This window comes from Phytophthora sojae (genome assembly GCF_000149755.1).
Source record: "Phytophthora sojae unplaced genomic scaffold PHYSOscaffold_13, whole genome shotgun sequence".
Lineage (NCBI taxonomy): Eukaryota > Oomycota > Peronosporomycetes > Peronosporales > Peronosporaceae > Phytophthora > Phytophthora sojae.
The window spans coordinates 949,735-964,857 of record NW_009258127.1 but is presented as its reverse complement, the minus strand read 5'-3'; the positions used below and the strand labels follow the sequence as shown (position 1 = coordinate 964,857).

The window sequence follows — 15,123 nt, the reverse complement described above, 5'->3', positions numbered from 1 at the left end:
AGCCTTTCACAACGGGAATCAGGGTGAGCCAAGTGCGCCAGAGACCATCACTCTGCATTCCGCACTCCGGCGCTAGCTCCCGCACCGCATTCGACGCCCGCCCGCAGCGGCAGGAGCAAGCAAGCCGCCAAGCCGCCCGCAGGCGTCCGACGGAAGGAAGATCGCGCCATGGGCGACAGCGCCGCGGCCTTATGGGAGAGCGAGCTGCTGCGCGCGCGCCAGTGGCTCGCGGCTCGGCGCCGCGACGAGCAGCAGGAGCGCGAGCAGCTCTTCCAGCGCGTCAAGGCGCACATCGGCTTCAAGGACCACCAGCGCTCGCTGCAGAGCGACGCCGTGGCCAGCGAGGACGAGGACGACGCCCTGGCGCTCGACTTCTTGGGCGACGTGGACGCCTCCGACATGAGCGCGCTGCTGCAGGCGGAAGCGGCCAAGGCGTCGGCCTTCATGCCGCACGTAGAGGTTGGACCACCCCTGAAGACGCGCATGCCGACCGCCGCAGAGCTCATGCAGCCGCTCGCGATGCCGTCGAACCTGGCGTCGCCCACGTTGAAGCCCAAGGTGAAGGCGGTGCCCATGTCCCAGTTGGATCCGAAGACGGTACGGACAGCGACGAGTACCGCGACTACTGCGACCACGGCGGCGACTGGTAGCGCGACGCTAGGGAGCGATGTGGCCGTTCACGAGTTGATGCAGAATTTGCAAGTGGATGTGATTCAATTGCAGGGCTCCGATGCTGAGGAGACGAAGACGGAGGAGAGCACGCCCCCGCATCTACTGAAGGAGTTTGGAGCGAATAGTAAGGTGGCGAGCGGTGGCGCAGCCCACGCAGCTGGATCAACGCAGTCCAAGTTCATGCAACAGGTATCCTTGAAGAGCCCGCAGGATCCATACAAGAAGAAGGTTGCAGCGCCGGCGACAACGACGACGACGACGATGACAGATGATGTCGCCGCGGAGATGCTGAGCTGGGTATCAGGTTACCGCGATCCAGAGGTGATTCGACGCAAGGAGAACATGCGACGGAGACGAAAGCACACAAATCGGTACGGGATGAGCTCAGAGGAAGAGCAGCGCGAAGCCCTCCGAAGGGCCAAACAAATAACAAATAGCGACAGTGAAAGTGAAGACGACTTCAGCAGCGACTACTCTCCAGCGGAAGAAGAAGAGGTTCCTGAGCCGGACGAGCCTGAAGTGGTGGACCTACTCAGCGACGACTACCTGGACAGTGACGAAGATACGATACCTGTAAAGCGGAAACGAAAGCGGCTGCGCCAAGCAGCGTCGACGCAGAAGAAAAAGAAACCACGGCCCCGCAAGCCAGCCGTCACACGGAAACTGAGTCAGCAAGATAGCACCACCAAGGAGGCCCCACTTCAAGCAGAAACCCCACCAGTGCAGACACGAGTTGGTTCGCCAGCGAGCGAAGCGTATCACACGGTAGCTACGACCAAAAGTGTATCGACGGAAGTGTCAGATAAAGATGCATCAGGGAATTCGAATCAGCCGATCGAAGTTTCATCCAGCGAGGATGAAGCAAAAGACAATGATAAAAGCAGTACCTCGACAACAGTAAATGGTACGCAGGAGAAGGTGGTGGACGTTGATGTGACGAAGGAATCGACGATTGTGCGCTTGAAGATCCCTGCAGACTTCCAGAGCCCGCAGACTGTTCAAGATGCTTCGCAAAATACACAGCAAATGCGAACCGTCGATGCAGAAGTGGACAAGGTGCCTTCAGAAGCTCATGGCAGAGCTGGCAACGTTGCTGCAGTTGCTCCGCTTGGATCTGCTTTGCATCAAACCACCGCTGGCCGACAAGATGCAAATCAGCCAGACAAGGAGGAAGCCACCCAGCAACCGGCGGATTCGAGTGATGGCGATACTGATCTTTCGGACACCGGGACCCTTGATTTGGAAGAAGAAGAATTGTCACTTGGGAATGAGGACAGTAACGCTGGTGAAGAGGCAGCTTCACTCGAAGTGAAAACTGGCAGTGACGCTGGTGGAGCGCGGGAGGAAACAGTAAAGAGTGTGGATACTGTGCCGAAGAATGCTGACACAGAAACTAGCGCTGAGAATGTGGAAATGGAGGATGAAGACGTCTCCGAAGCTGAAACCGAGATTTTGGAAGACGATGAACCGGACACAGACGATCTCGGACTCGAGTACAGTGATGACAGCGATGCTGACGATAAGCCTGCGGACAGCAAAAAGAATGGTGCAGGTGGGGAAACGAAGGCTCCGAGCGACGAGAAGGATGGAGCTGCCCCCACGCAGAAAACATCCGAGGCTGGGGATGTTGGTGACAGTGGAAAGTCAATGAATGGCAAAAGTGGTGATGAAGCGGTTGATTCTTCGACAGCTGGAGTACAGCAATTCTTTGATTTCACGCCATTGAGACTGAAGCCCAAGGCGAAGACTACGACGACTACAGCGCCAAAGCCATTGCCAGTGCACGACTACACTGAGACCCACGCAAAGAAGGGAAGCAATGATGCAAAGAAGGCAACAGTCGAGCCAAAGCAAACACCGTCGCCGGACAAGCCATCGCTTGGATCCAACGGACTTCGTCCCAGCAAGAAGCCCATCGCAACGTCAACCGTCATGAAGGGCAAGTTTGCCGTGACAAGACGCAGTACGAAAATGCTCGACCCTGAGGATACCCCTGGAGCCAAACGACCACACAAGAACCACTACACGATGGTGCCAACGAAGAAGCCTAATGGTTTGAATGCCGCAAAGGACCTTGACGATGTGCCGTTGAAATTGTTGGCGAGAGAACTGTCTAAGAAGACAGAGGAGAAATCCAACGCCAGATATCTCGCGTATGCTGGTGCCAAGAAGACCGAGGATGCACCTAGCTATGCAGTCGAAACAACTCGCAATGTCCCGAAATCCCGCTTTGGCGGGGGCAGCGAATCTAGTTCGACAACACAAAACTCTTCAGCTGCAACAAATGGGCAAAATTCGCAGATGAACGATAAGACCGCCTCTCGAGGCGGATACAGGCTAGAGCCACAAATAAGTATTTATGATGCGCTGCACATGGATGGACAAGAGAGTGCTAGCGATATTCGCGAAGGGACCGGCTACAAGCGTCCCAGTCGCTTTAAGAAGATGCAGGAAGAAGCAGCGCGAAATGGCACCCCGATGGTTAAGAGCCGGTTGCAAGATACAGATTTGGATAAACTTCCGATCCCAAAGAAGAAGAAACAGCCCCCACAGGCGGAGAAAGCTGAGCAGGATACACCACCAAAAGCTTCACGAGCAAACGACTATGGATCTAGAAGCACCCCAGGGAAAACTCAAAACAAACGTCGCAAGAAAAGCTTCGGGCCACCCAGCAAAAACTCCGGACCAAGTTACTACGGTCCTCAAGCTTCTCAATCATCTATGCCAGATAAGTATGAGTCGCCATCGCGTGGGCGTCGTGGTCGGGAAAACGGTAGCTACAGACGCGACGACGATCGTAGGAGGAAGCGATCGCCATCACCGCCATCTCGAGAGCGTGATCGTTACAGCCGAGACAGCAAGTTACGTGATGATCGTAGACGAAGAGGGTCGTCACGCTCTCGATCTCGTTCTCCAAGCCCCCGAGGTCGAGACTATGGTAGTAATCGTTACCGTCGCCGCTCGCGGTCAAGATCATGGTCAAGAGAGAGGCCGAGCGAGCATGATCATCGCCGTTCGGAGCAAACCGTTTCGAGTAGCCGCGATCGGGACCGAGATCCCCGTATAAATCGTCGATCCCCTTCGTCGGATAAGCGTGACTCCAGCAAGAAGAGCGTCGATAAGCCGAGTGATCCGCCTGAGCTGGGTGAAGTTTGTCGAAACGGGAAAATTGACGAGAACAATCGTCTTGCGAAGAAGCAGAAATTATCACCTCGTGAAGACGTCCCTCCTTCACCTGGCGCTCTGGCAACGTTCGATGACGATGGTGACATGTTCATTTCAGACTCGGACGACGACGGCAACGCTTTTGTTAAGGAGGTCGAAGACATTCGCTTTGACCTGGATAGCGTACCAGTGGACGAAGATTTGATGGTGAGGCAGGTGTATGTGACCGGGGTAAATCCCACGGTGTGCGCTGAGCAGATTGAGGGGGACTTCGCACGTTTTGGTGTTGCGGTAAGTGCCTGCGGATGGGGTTTTGGCGGGTTTTGATGTGCTAACTGACTCTGAATTGAAGGTTGATCGCGACACTGGGTTTCCAGCAATTGAAGTATTCCCCAGCCAGCGCACTCATCTTGGGCGTGGTGACGCATGTGTGACGTTTGAAACCGAGGAAGGGGCCGAAGAAGCAGTGGAAGAACTCAACTGTACGTTATTTCGTCAAAGGTGGGTGCCACTTTGCTGGTGAAGTCGATTCTGATGGGAGCACTTGTTTCTTGCCTTCTTTATAGCAAAAAATGTCAAGAACTCAATGATCCGCGTACGCCGAATGGACGTCCACACGCAGCGCATACTTACGGTGCAGTTTGAAACGGTGCGGGATACGTGGAAGTGCGCTGGAACCCAGTGCCGAGCAGACGTAAGCGTGTGGAATCCCAAATGCGACAAATGCGGTCAGAAGCGTGTGTTTGGGCCAAGCAATATCAAGATTGTGGCTGACTCTTGGCTATGTTCTATGTAAGTGTGTCTGCCTGGCGTCCCTCTAGGCAACACAGCATAATCTGTGGTTGCAGTGTATTATTAGTCTTTATTGACTCATTTTTTGTTGTTGCGTGCACAGTTGTTTCACCGCTAACGATTCGTTCGCTACATCTTGCCACGGTTGCAGTGAGGTTCTACCTGAAGTGGATCGCTCAACGTTCTACACATCTTAGCCCGACGACTGTCGGGTAGGCACTGCGCACGCTGCCAGCTGCAATTGCCCAAACCGATGCGTCAGCTAACAAGCCTACGCGAGTGGAAGGGATGGAGAAGGAGGCGGTGTGATGGCCTTTCATGTTGAGTTTCGTGCGTGTGGAGTGTGTCTGCTCGTGTGCGTGTATGAGTGCGTGATCGTTGAGTGCATTTGACGTGCGAAGTCCCACGAAAGCGACCGATGAAGATGTTGCCCGTGAATCTTGCCACCTCCCAGTAGCAAGTCGTGCCGTCCGTAGCAAATGATACCGGTGGACGGAGTCTTGCCAAGCCGAGTAGCCCTTGCATCCTACCACCAACCAGTTTTGAATGACAATGACTGCAAGCTGCTTCTCAAAACCAATTTCAAAACCAAACGCCAGTCACAATCAACGTGAACATGTTGCAGCAGCCTCGGGATTGAGGCAAACACACATTTTCTACCTGCACAGTCCAGGGAGCGGGCATTGCCTGGGTGAATTACTGTTTAGACAACGAACTCGTACATCTACAGAGTTGCGAGTGGTTCAACTTGCTTCAACTAAAGGTCAATTTTGCGTATAATTTAATTTATTAATAAAGGATTACACTTAGACGCTCAGCACCTTGTTGTGCAGATAGTCCCGCGCTCCATATTCACGCACATGCACCCAGGCGCTAATGCGCCCAAACCAAGGTTCCCATATACCTTCCACGCACGCCATATTCGAATGGATCCGTCACTCTTCTGAGTGAATCGTGCCGTTCACTTCAGTGACTACCGGTACATTGAAGTTTTCCAGCATACAAATTCCAAGTCAACTATTTATGTCGCGGCGCAAAGGGGGCAGTATCCAAAGTAAAAGCTCAAGAAGCACCAGCAAGCAGCACCTCCGGAGGAAGGACACCCGGAAGCAGAGCAGCCCGACGCCAGCCAACTCCCTTTCGTCCCCCCTCTCTCTTCCCCCCGTCCTCTCCTCTCCCCTCTGTCCCCCACCTCCCACCTCGCCATGTCCGCCGCTCCCGAAGGTGAGGAACTCCGACACCCCCAATACGGTATCCGTTATTTATCCTCATCATCGCCATCTTAGCTAACTTTATCTTGCTGCTATGACGTCGCTGCAGAGACCGTGACCACCATGGAGGAAGTCCTGGCGCAGCCGGCCCCGGCCCCAGCGTCCGCCTCCAGCGGCGGCTCCGGCGGCGGCGACAAGCCGCTCCCCGCCCGCAAGGAGCGCAGCAAGTCGCGCGACGCCGGCAAGCGCATGGGCGGCGGCCAGAAGGCGTCCTGGAAGGTGACGGAGATCCCGCGGGCCGTGCCCTCGGACGAGCACGACCCCAACTACGACAGCGAGGCGGAGGAGAACGTGGTGCTGGTGTCCACGCCCGGCTCGCCCACCAAGTCCAAGTCGACGCCGACGCTCGAGCCGGACGAGCTGGCGGCCAAGGAGCTGGCGCTCAACCCTCCGCCCGAGATCAAGAAGCGCATCATCGAGATCCTGGAGGAGTACTTCACCAGCGGCGACGCCGACGAAGTGCTGAGCTCGCTCAACGACCTGGACGAGCCCGAGTTCAACTACGAAGTGGTCAAGCGCGCGATCACCATGGCTATGGACAAGAACGACAAGGAGCGCGAGTTGGCGTCGCGTCTGCTCTCGGCGCTGTACCTGGACGGACTCACGGCTGGCCAGGTGCTTATGGGCTTCCGTCGGGTGCTGCTGCTGGCCGGCGACTTGCAGATTGACATCCCCACCGCCAAGAACATGCTGGCCATCTTCTGCGCCCGTGCGGTAGTCGATGAGATCCTGCCGCCCAGCTTCCTGGAGGACCCGTTCATCACGCGATACGCCCCGGAGATTGCGGCGGAGGCGATCAAGAAGCTGAGCATCAACCACGCCACGGCACGAATGGAGAAGGCCTGGGGACCTGGTGACGGCCGCCCCGTCGAGGAGCTCAAGGTGGCCATCGACCAGCTTACCAAGGAGTACCTGCTGTCGCGCGACCTCGAGGAGGCTGCGCGCTGCGTTCGCGAGCTCAACGTGCCGCACTTCCACCACGAGGTGGTCAAGCGCGGCATCACCAACTCGCTCGAGGAAGGCGGCGAGGCCAACAGTGCCGCGATGGCGTCGCTGCTGGCCTACCTGGTCTCGCACGAGGTGGTGTCCACGGGCCAGCTGATCAAGGGCTTCGAGCGCTTCAAACTCGTACTGGACGACGTCGCCCTGGACATCCCCAACGCGGCCGCGCTATTCCAGGACACCGTGGCGCGCGGTGTCAGCGACGGCATCCTCCCCAAGGACTTCGACGCCAGCGCGGCCAAGAAGCAGTAAGTAGGCGAGGGTGAGCACGGACGCGGCAGTGAAGCCTCCGACGTGCGGTCAGTAATTGCGTGAAGAAGAGCATGGAGCTCTCGGGAGCGCGTTATGATAATCCGCTAAAATTCGCGCACGCATAATACACGAACGACTCTTGTTTTCTTTGATGGTGGCAGCGAACGATGGCAAATAGAGTAAATTACGGTGTAGATAAACTTGTGAACGTGCAGGTACGATCTCGCAGTCTCGCTATCTACGAGCAGCAGGGGTCCGCTGAGACTGGCACCTTGGCCGTGTCCTTGCCGAACACGAAGAAGCTCGTCATGAATCCCAAGACGATGCTCGTGACGAGCGACAGGTCGTACGTCATGACGACCAGCATGAGCAGGTACGCGAGCAGGATCCTGAGGCCGCGCATGAGCGAGTCGCCCAGGTGCGTCCAGTTGCCGACCTTGACGGAAATGGGCGGCGTCGGCCTCACGGGCTGCGACGCCGACGTGGGGTGCGCCCTCTCAGCCGTCGACAGCGTCGTGCTCTTGTTGTCCAGCGCCTGCAGCAGCTCCGGCCGCTCGGGATGCACCGCCGACTCCTCCGCGTGCTTGCAGTCCTTGCGCCGCTCACAGGAGGAGGACGATGACGAGCGCCTGTGGCCCAGCTCCGGGTCGTAGAAGCTTCCGCCTGCTGCATTGCTGCTGCTGCTGGTTGTGTGCTGTGTCAGCACCTTGGCGAGCCGGCGCTTGGCGAAGTTCTTGGACTGCTGCAGCTGGCACTCGTTGGCCGTCGTCAGGTACTGGGACAGTGCGGCCAGCAGGAATACGAGCATGCAGGCCGCGGCGGCGCGCGAGACGCTCGTGAGCCCCCAGCTCTCGAGCCACAGCATGGAGCAGTCCGCCATGGGGTCGCGCCCCGCCCACTTGAAGCCGGCCGTGCCCATGAGCGAGCCCGGGCCCATGCAGAAGCCGCCGTGCTCCATCGTAGCTGGCGAAGTGAAGCAATGAGCTCTTTGATCGAGCCGGGTAAGACGGCAACTGGGGCTGCGCTGCACACATGAGATACGCGGCATAAAAGGGCGGATTTATAAGAAAAAATTGCGTTTTGACGGTTCAAATGCGAGAGCCAAACCGAGAGGTGGGTGCTCTGAGAGCGATCGCGTTCCGTGTTGTTGTTCGAGATCGATGGTATGCAAGTGATAGCGCTAAGAAGACAACGGACGGTGAGGGTAGAGAGAGTTGTAGCTCCCAGTCTTGCTGCAGAACGTTTGCAACCTCGCAATTTGCAGGCTGCAAATTGTAGCACGAACACAGAATGAAAAGCGAACACACTGCACACTACGCTTGACTGCAGTGCAGAAGCAACCGAGCTACTCGAGAACAGTGTAGTAGCACCGAATACACGTTTAGTGGGAACATGGTAAACCATTGCATGAACATCGAAGTTGTTGAATTTTTTAAAAGATGAGGAAGAAAACTATCGTGTAAGTCTTCCTTGTTCACTGTACCTGCAAGGGCAAAACTATGAAGCATTTCCACGAGAACTAAGTTACCATACACGTGCATGTTCTGTAAGAAACAAAACCTGCAGATTTTGCAAGCAACCTCGATACTTTAGTACTGTAAAAAAACACAAGCAATGCCCAACTTGGGCAGCCCAAGCGAAGCTCACCTAAGCGGTATCTCTCCCGACAGACTTGCAACAGTTGGATTGGCACATCAACAATAAATACCAAGTTCAGTCTGCATCAATGTAGATCCTGTTGGCCCAATGTGAACGCAGCCAACGCTAGAGTAGGCAAGACTAGCTAGGTCTAACTCTACCGGGGAGTGTTGTTGAGGCGGGCAAGCCGCTTTAGCCTAAAGTTTAGGCTGGTAAACTCGTCGAGCACTCTTGAACGAGTCAACAATCACCTAATATGCTGTTTGAAAGGTGAACTTCCATACTTCACTCGTCGCATTACATATCAAGTCTCGCGTCCCTGTCATTCCCGTTTTCCAGTCGTCAGCGTCAGTCGAGAAGCTGCACCATCAAGAGCAAGACGCGAAGAGCTTTTGCTTGCGGCCGCACAGCCCCAGACCCGCTTCCGCTCGCCCACACCATGACCGGGACACTCCGCCGCCGCCTCTCACCTCTCCTCGCGTTGCTGCTGGTGGCTACTCTGGCGCTGCACGGGGTGGCGCGCGCCGCCTCCGCCATGGACATGGACGACATGCCGGTGCGCGTGCATCAACCACCTGCATCAACCGCAGCAGCAATCCACCTCTAACCTGCTGCTTTCTTCGCTCTGCAGGACGACCCGGTGAGTGGCGAGATGGTCATGAGCCAGGCCTACAACTTCCAGCTCAAGAACGGCCAGAAGCTGCGCTTCGCGAGCCAGGACTCGCTCGACGCCTTCCTCAAGGACCCGGTACGTCCTGCACCGCACGCGGAGACGTACACACGGAGCAGAGTCCTAACTCTCTCCTCTTATCCTTCCTTATTGTTCCTGCAGAAACTGGGGCTGAAGGGCGCGGCGTCTCCCCCGACATCACACGACCACCGCCACGACGAGAGCGAGGGGAGCGTGCTGTGTCCAGTGTGCGGCATGGAGTCGTCAGTGTCCAGCGGACCCGAGGTGCTGATGATGCACGGAGAGCAAGCAGTGCACACGTGTAGTATGACCCACGCGCGCGAGGTTTACAGCGATATTCTGTCGTTCCAAGCCGCCAAGGAAGGCGCCGCCGCCGCTGCTACCGCTGGACAAGAGCGCGGGTTCTGCTCGGGGCCTGGCACGACCATGCTCAACGGCTTCTCCTTCAGCGGCAGTTCCACGCCGTGCATCTTGTTGTGGTTCCCCGGGTGGGTGCTGGACTCGCGCGTGCGCTACATCTTCGGTGGTATTCTGGTGGCGCTGGTGGCGGTGTTCAATGAGTATCTGCTGCAGCTGCGCCGCGTGCTGCGTAAGGAGAGCAGCGTCAAGCGTCTGCTCAGTAGCAACGCGCCTCACGCGACGGAGAGCGCGCAGCTGCTGCGGTCGACGGCGCAGAGCATGCCGCTGGCCGATTCGTGCGGTCCTGCGTGGTTCCGAATGCTGTCGCCGGAGACGCAGCACGGCGTGCACAGCTTGCTGCACGGCGTGACGCTCCTAGTGGCGTACATGCTCATGCTCGTGTCCATGACGTACGACTTGACGCTGCTACTCTGGGTCGTTGCAGGCTACGTGGCGGGGCACTACGTATTCGGTGAGCGCCGCGAAGCTGCCGTTAGCAGCGGGGACATGGAGTCCAATTTCCCCTAGGCAACGGGAGCTGGCTGCATGGGACTTTTTGTCGTTCACATCTACTTCCGTTCATTAGCAACTAATATATAGTGACGTGAAACGCGTCCTGCATCGCTACACAATGAAAGATCGGAGCTGGGAACTTAGCTCAGCGCCAGGAAGGCAGCGAGAACGAGGGCCAGTGCCTCGACGGATGCGGCTACGACGGTGTGAGCATCGCTGCTTCCGTCCTTCGTAGCCGTCGACGACCCGCTGCTCGCTGTCTTGCCGTCGTTGAGGTCGGCCAAGGTGCTCGAGTCAAAGTTGTTGGACTTCTGGCCGTCGCATACAGGCTGCGCCACAGAGCAAGACAGCTTTTCGACTGCTCAGCACAATAGTCAAGTTGTTAGCGAATGCTTGGACTGTAGCCTCGCGCGATGCAGATACTTACCATCGGGCGTGTCCGGGAGGTCCATCGAGAGGGCAGACGGACACTTGAGCGCAGAAGTCCTCGCAGGCGTGAACGAATCCATCTCGATAGTCGAGTTCTTGGTGGTCGTGTAGGCCTCCTTGAGGTTGTCGTATTCAGGGTAAGGCGTGAACTCGCACGTTGTGTTCTCGTTGTCACAATTGTCGGGCTGGAAGTAGCCCACGCCGTACTTGCCCTTGTCCGCCTTCTTCGTCAGCTCTACTCGAAACAACAAACAAACATTAGATTCCGCACCAATGCTCCAGCGCCAAACCCTCCAAACCTACTCTTTGTGCCCTCTAGATTGGCAATCTCGGTCGAGAACTCGAATACATTGCCGCCCACGATCTCGACCGTCATGTCTTCTTCCTCGTTCATCCACTTGGCCTGTGAAACGAAACAACACAACAAAATTCAACCGGCGAGTTAGTCTCCACCAGCCTCTCCCCAACCACATAGACAGCAAATACAATACGCACATCGTAGAATGTGCGCTGGTTCTCGTATCCGTCCATGGTGTTGTCTCCCGTGTTGCAGCCAAACTCTCCGAACATGATGGGGCGTGGGTATGCCGCGTCCTTGTAGTCCTTCATGAGCGTGTTCAGGCCCGTGGACTGCGAGTACTCGGTGTGTCCGGTCGGGTCGCACTCAACGTACGGGTTGAATCCCATCCACTGCGCTCTCTCGCTGGAATCTCCGCTGCCACTGGAGCTGCCGTTGCTAGCCGTGCAGTCGAAGTACTGCAGCCACTGAGCTCTGGGCGGGATATCCGCCATTTCCACCCCAATGGGGACTTCCCTCAAGCTGCCGACGCATCCGTCCGCGTAGGCTCGGATGTCTCGGATCATGGCCTTGACGCAGGGCATGACCGACTCGCCCGTGTCTCCGTCCACCGAGATGAGGTTGGGCTCGTTGGCCACACTGAAGAGCAGAGTGTTGTCGTACACGGCGAAGGCGTTGTACACCATCTGCATGCGCGTGAACATGCCGTCCGGGTAGCAGTCCGGCGCGGCCACGTCGGCCACGGAGCAGCCTTTGCAGGGCGCGGCCATGCCCACCGACACGTAGATGCCGGCCTGCGAGCAGGCGCACATGAACTTGTCGTGCGACCTGCTCGGGTCCACCGAGTAGAGGCGGATGGTGTTGACGCCCAGGTCCTGCATGACCTCGAGGTGGGGCGCCCACACGTCTTCGTGGTCGTCCGACGCCCAGTCGTAGTTGCTCACGTCGGCCAGCTCGCCGCTGTTTGGCCGCGGGTAGTACGCCATGCCTGCCAACAGGGATTCATCCGCTGCAGTTAGGTCGAGGGGAGTGATACACGAATCGATATCAACGCCAAACCTTTGATGCGGAATTCCAGCCCCGTCTCCGCGTCGAAGAGTTTGTTGCCTTTTGCCACGATCGGCGGCAGCCACGCGCTCGTGAGCGGCAGCGACGCCAGCAGGAGGGGGAGGACGCAGCGCAGCATGTCCTCGGCTTGAGCTTGGCCTCGGCGGAGACGAATGGCGAATGGCGACTCTCGCCAATGTGAGTCGCTGGAAGATCGCAAAAATCAAATCAGATACAACAACTGTGTGGCATACATAGGAGCTCTTAACACAAACGCTGTCACAAATCGCAATTTGTGTGCCAAATATGTCCTCGTTTGCGTCGTGTTTGCTACAACCGATGATACCGACCAAAACCATCACATTTGAGTGCTAAATACATGGCTACACTCACTTATCGTCAGTAACAAACAATGCGTAAGGTGCACGTACAATCAACTTTGGGTGGTAGTAAACTCTCAGTCTCTTCCGCTGGCTCTGCTGTCCACGGCTTGGGCGCGCGACGCAGAGCTTGAGAGCGCGGGCGTGAACGCTCAGCATGAGTGGTGATTGACTTGTGTCGAGATTCCGTAACCAGACCAGATGACGCATAGACAGAGGTATGTAATTGGTCAAAAATAAGGCTTTGAAGTGCTTTTGCCAGACGACGGCGTATGGACCGAGGAGTCCTGGAGCTTGAAAGTGCTCATGAGTTTTTTCGTCTACACCTATTTTAATAGGTATTTAAAAGTGCATTCTCCTACATATTACCACCACTGGACTAGGTGCAATTCCTCCCCAGCAGGTGCGGGCACTTAGACGCCGCTGCTGGGCACCTTGCCATCTCCTGCTGCTCGCATTGCCTTCCCGCTCTGGGACTCCGGACGAGCTCGTGCTCCTGTCGGCGTTTCTCGGCGACTGGACCACGAGATGGCGCGTACAACAACCTCAAATACAAAGCCCTTGCTATAATATGTCTTAGTTGAGCGCAACGAAAGCTCACAGCCCGCCTCTGCTGCTAGCGGCGAGCAGACCAAAGACGTCGTATCCGCGCTCGCGACCTTGGTCATATGACTGCAAGTGCCGTGCGTGGCAGCACTTGGGCCCCAGTACCAGGACGACCGCCACTGCTCAGACCAGTTAGTATCGAGTCTTCCGAGTGAGTCTACCGATTGATAAAGTAGTTTTCATGACTACAGGGTCTGCTGTGACGGCTTGCGGTCTCGCCCAAATTGCCACCTTGTCCCGCCTAGATTGGCGCCTGCGTTCATGACGACGAAGGCAGCCATCGCAGCGACGGTATGCTGTTCCCTTGTGCGCCCGCCGTGCGAGAAGTGGGCGAACATTTGAGCCAATCAAACAGGCAGAACCAGTGTAACGAACCCATGCTACGCTTTCACTGTTAAAAAAGTTGATACACCATCGTGTTTGATTGTATCGTTGTATTGAGCTGATCAAAATTGTTATGAGAAATGGTAACCGACAAGGACAACGCAGCGCTTACTACTAACATGGACGAACACAAAGTCGTGGAGGCTATCAGAGCGCTGAATAGAGAAAAAGCGGCAGGACCAGATGGACTGAACAACGACTTTTACAAGGATATGGAAGACGTAATGGCGCCGATCCTGACGAGAGTAGGAAATTCGATCCTTCGAGGCGAGCGCCCACCTCAGACTTTTTTGAGGGGTCTGATAATTCCGTTGAGGAAAAAGGGTGACTCGACGAGCGCTATGGATTACCGGCCGATAACTCTATTGCAAACCAGCTGCGGGATTGTGGCTAAGGTGTTGGCAACAAGACTACAAATGTTTCTAGGGCGATTAATTGGAGACTCGCAACAAGGCTTTGTACATGGGAGGAATATGAACAAGACGGTAATGATGATGTTAGCTCACTTAAAAAGTGCGGTGGCGGACCCATTAGCAGACTTAGAAGACAGCGCCGGCATATTACTGCTGGACTTCAAGAAGGCCTACGATACGCTCGATCGTGAATTCATGTTTGCAGTAATAAGCAAGTTCGGCTTTTGTAGTGAATTTGTGGAAGTGATGCGAAACCTACACGCTGGGACAACAGCTAGATTTATGTTCAATGGAGAGCTATCGGATCAGAGCCCGATAGGATCTGGTATCAGGCAGGGGTGCCTGCTGGCACCTTTGCTTTTCATTTTAGCTGCTGAGATCCTTGGGCTAGCGCTGCCACAAGAATCGCAAATTGCGGGTGTAGCAGTGCCGGGTGACAAGGAGCGGCGAGAGCACTTGTTCTCTGCGTTTGTCGACGACTCGACGGTTTTTATGCAAAAGGCAAAGCAACTGCCGCGTGTGCTCAAGGTAGTCCGAAGGTTTGGTGAGTTTTCGGGGCTCCGAGTGCAGCCGGCGAAAATCGTGCTTATAAGTTTGAACACCGCCGTCGAGTACAGAAAGACGATTTTGGGTATCCCAGTTCTCAGACATGGAGAGACGACCCGGTATCTGGGGTATCAAGTACGGACTGCGGAGATGCGCGATGTGAATTGGGCAGATCGAATTCGCAAAATACAAAGACGTTTGGCCACCGCGTGCAGGGTAGCTACCTCGGTAGAAGACAGAGCGTCAATACTAAATGCGATGGTGCTTCCAGCCGTGACTTTCACTTCTGCAGCGTTCCAACTACCAAAGTGGGCGGAGAAAAAACTTCAGTGCCTTCAGAAAAATGTTCTTTGGCAAGCGCACGTGGAAACGAGTGGAGGAAAACACAAGATTAACCCTGGGTTAGTGTTTCTACCAAGAAAGGCAGGAGGGATCGGTTTGGTGTCTGTCCCGTTAACGGTGAAAACACAGCAAGCGAAACATGCATTGCTATGGCTGACTCAAAAACCCGATCTTTACCTGCAAACCTAGAAGTTCTGGGTACTCAAGGCCCCAAACAAGTCGGTCTCGCCAAGAACGTCAAATGCAAAAAATCAGAGAGTAGAGCCAGGAATGCAGCTCATCA

The 15,123-nt window shown here is 55.9% G+C and overlaps 5 protein-coding genes across 5 annotated transcripts; 3 read left to right on the top strand and 2 right to left on the bottom strand.

The window, feature by feature from the left end:
• Window positions 1-168: 168 nt before the first annotated feature.
• Window positions 169-4,826, top strand: PHYSODRAFT_307004 (hypothetical protein; the record flags this gene model as incomplete). The annotated part of the gene is made up of 4 exons (XM_009539644.1): window positions 169-4,128; window positions 4,190-4,319; window positions 4,404-4,629; window positions 4,733-4,826. The coding sequence occupies 4 exons, from the start codon at window positions 169-171 to the stop codon at window positions 4,824-4,826; spliced, it is 4,410 nt and encodes a 1,469-aa protein (XP_009537939.1).
• A 154-nt stretch (window positions 4,827-4,980) lies between these two features.
• On the top strand, window positions 4,981-7,305 carry PHYSODRAFT_356091 (hypothetical protein). The gene is made up of 2 exons (XM_009539395.1): window positions 4,981-5,853; window positions 5,950-7,305. Exons 1-2 carry the CDS (start codon window positions 5,835-5,837, stop codon window positions 7,152-7,154), a joined length of 1,224 nt encoding a protein of 407 aa, XP_009537690.1. The 5' UTR covers window positions 4,981-5,834; the 3' UTR covers window positions 7,155-7,305.
• Window positions 7,306-7,392: 87 nt separating this feature from the next.
• PHYSODRAFT_565800 (hypothetical protein) lies at window positions 7,393-8,152 on the bottom strand (the record flags this gene model as incomplete). The annotated part of the gene is made up of 1 exon (XM_009539394.1): window positions 7,393-8,152. Exon 1 carries the CDS (start codon window positions 8,110-8,112, stop codon window positions 7,393-7,395), a length of 720 nt encoding a protein of 239 aa, XP_009537689.1. The 5' UTR covers window positions 8,113-8,152.
• A 1,175-nt stretch (window positions 8,153-9,327) lies between these two features.
• Window positions 9,328-10,410, top strand: PHYSODRAFT_530559 (hypothetical protein; the record flags this gene model as incomplete). Its single annotated transcript, XM_009539393.1, has 3 exons — window positions 9,328-9,348; window positions 9,424-9,540; window positions 9,685-10,410. 3 exons carry the CDS (start codon window positions 9,328-9,330, stop codon window positions 10,408-10,410), a joined length of 864 nt encoding a protein of 287 aa, XP_009537688.1.
• Window positions 10,411-10,459: 49 nt separating this feature from the next.
• On the bottom strand, window positions 10,460-12,308 carry PHYSODRAFT_362341 (hypothetical protein; the record flags this gene model as incomplete). The annotated part of the gene is made up of 6 exons (XM_009539392.1): window positions 10,460-10,753; window positions 10,823-11,059; window positions 11,128-11,227; window positions 11,320-11,808; window positions 12,067-12,131; window positions 12,182-12,308. The coding sequence occupies 6 exons, from the start codon at window positions 12,306-12,308 to the stop codon at window positions 10,536-10,538; spliced, it is 1,236 nt and encodes a 411-aa protein (XP_009537687.1). The 3' UTR covers window positions 10,460-10,535.
• Between the last annotated feature and the right edge of the window lie 2,815 nt (window positions 12,309-15,123).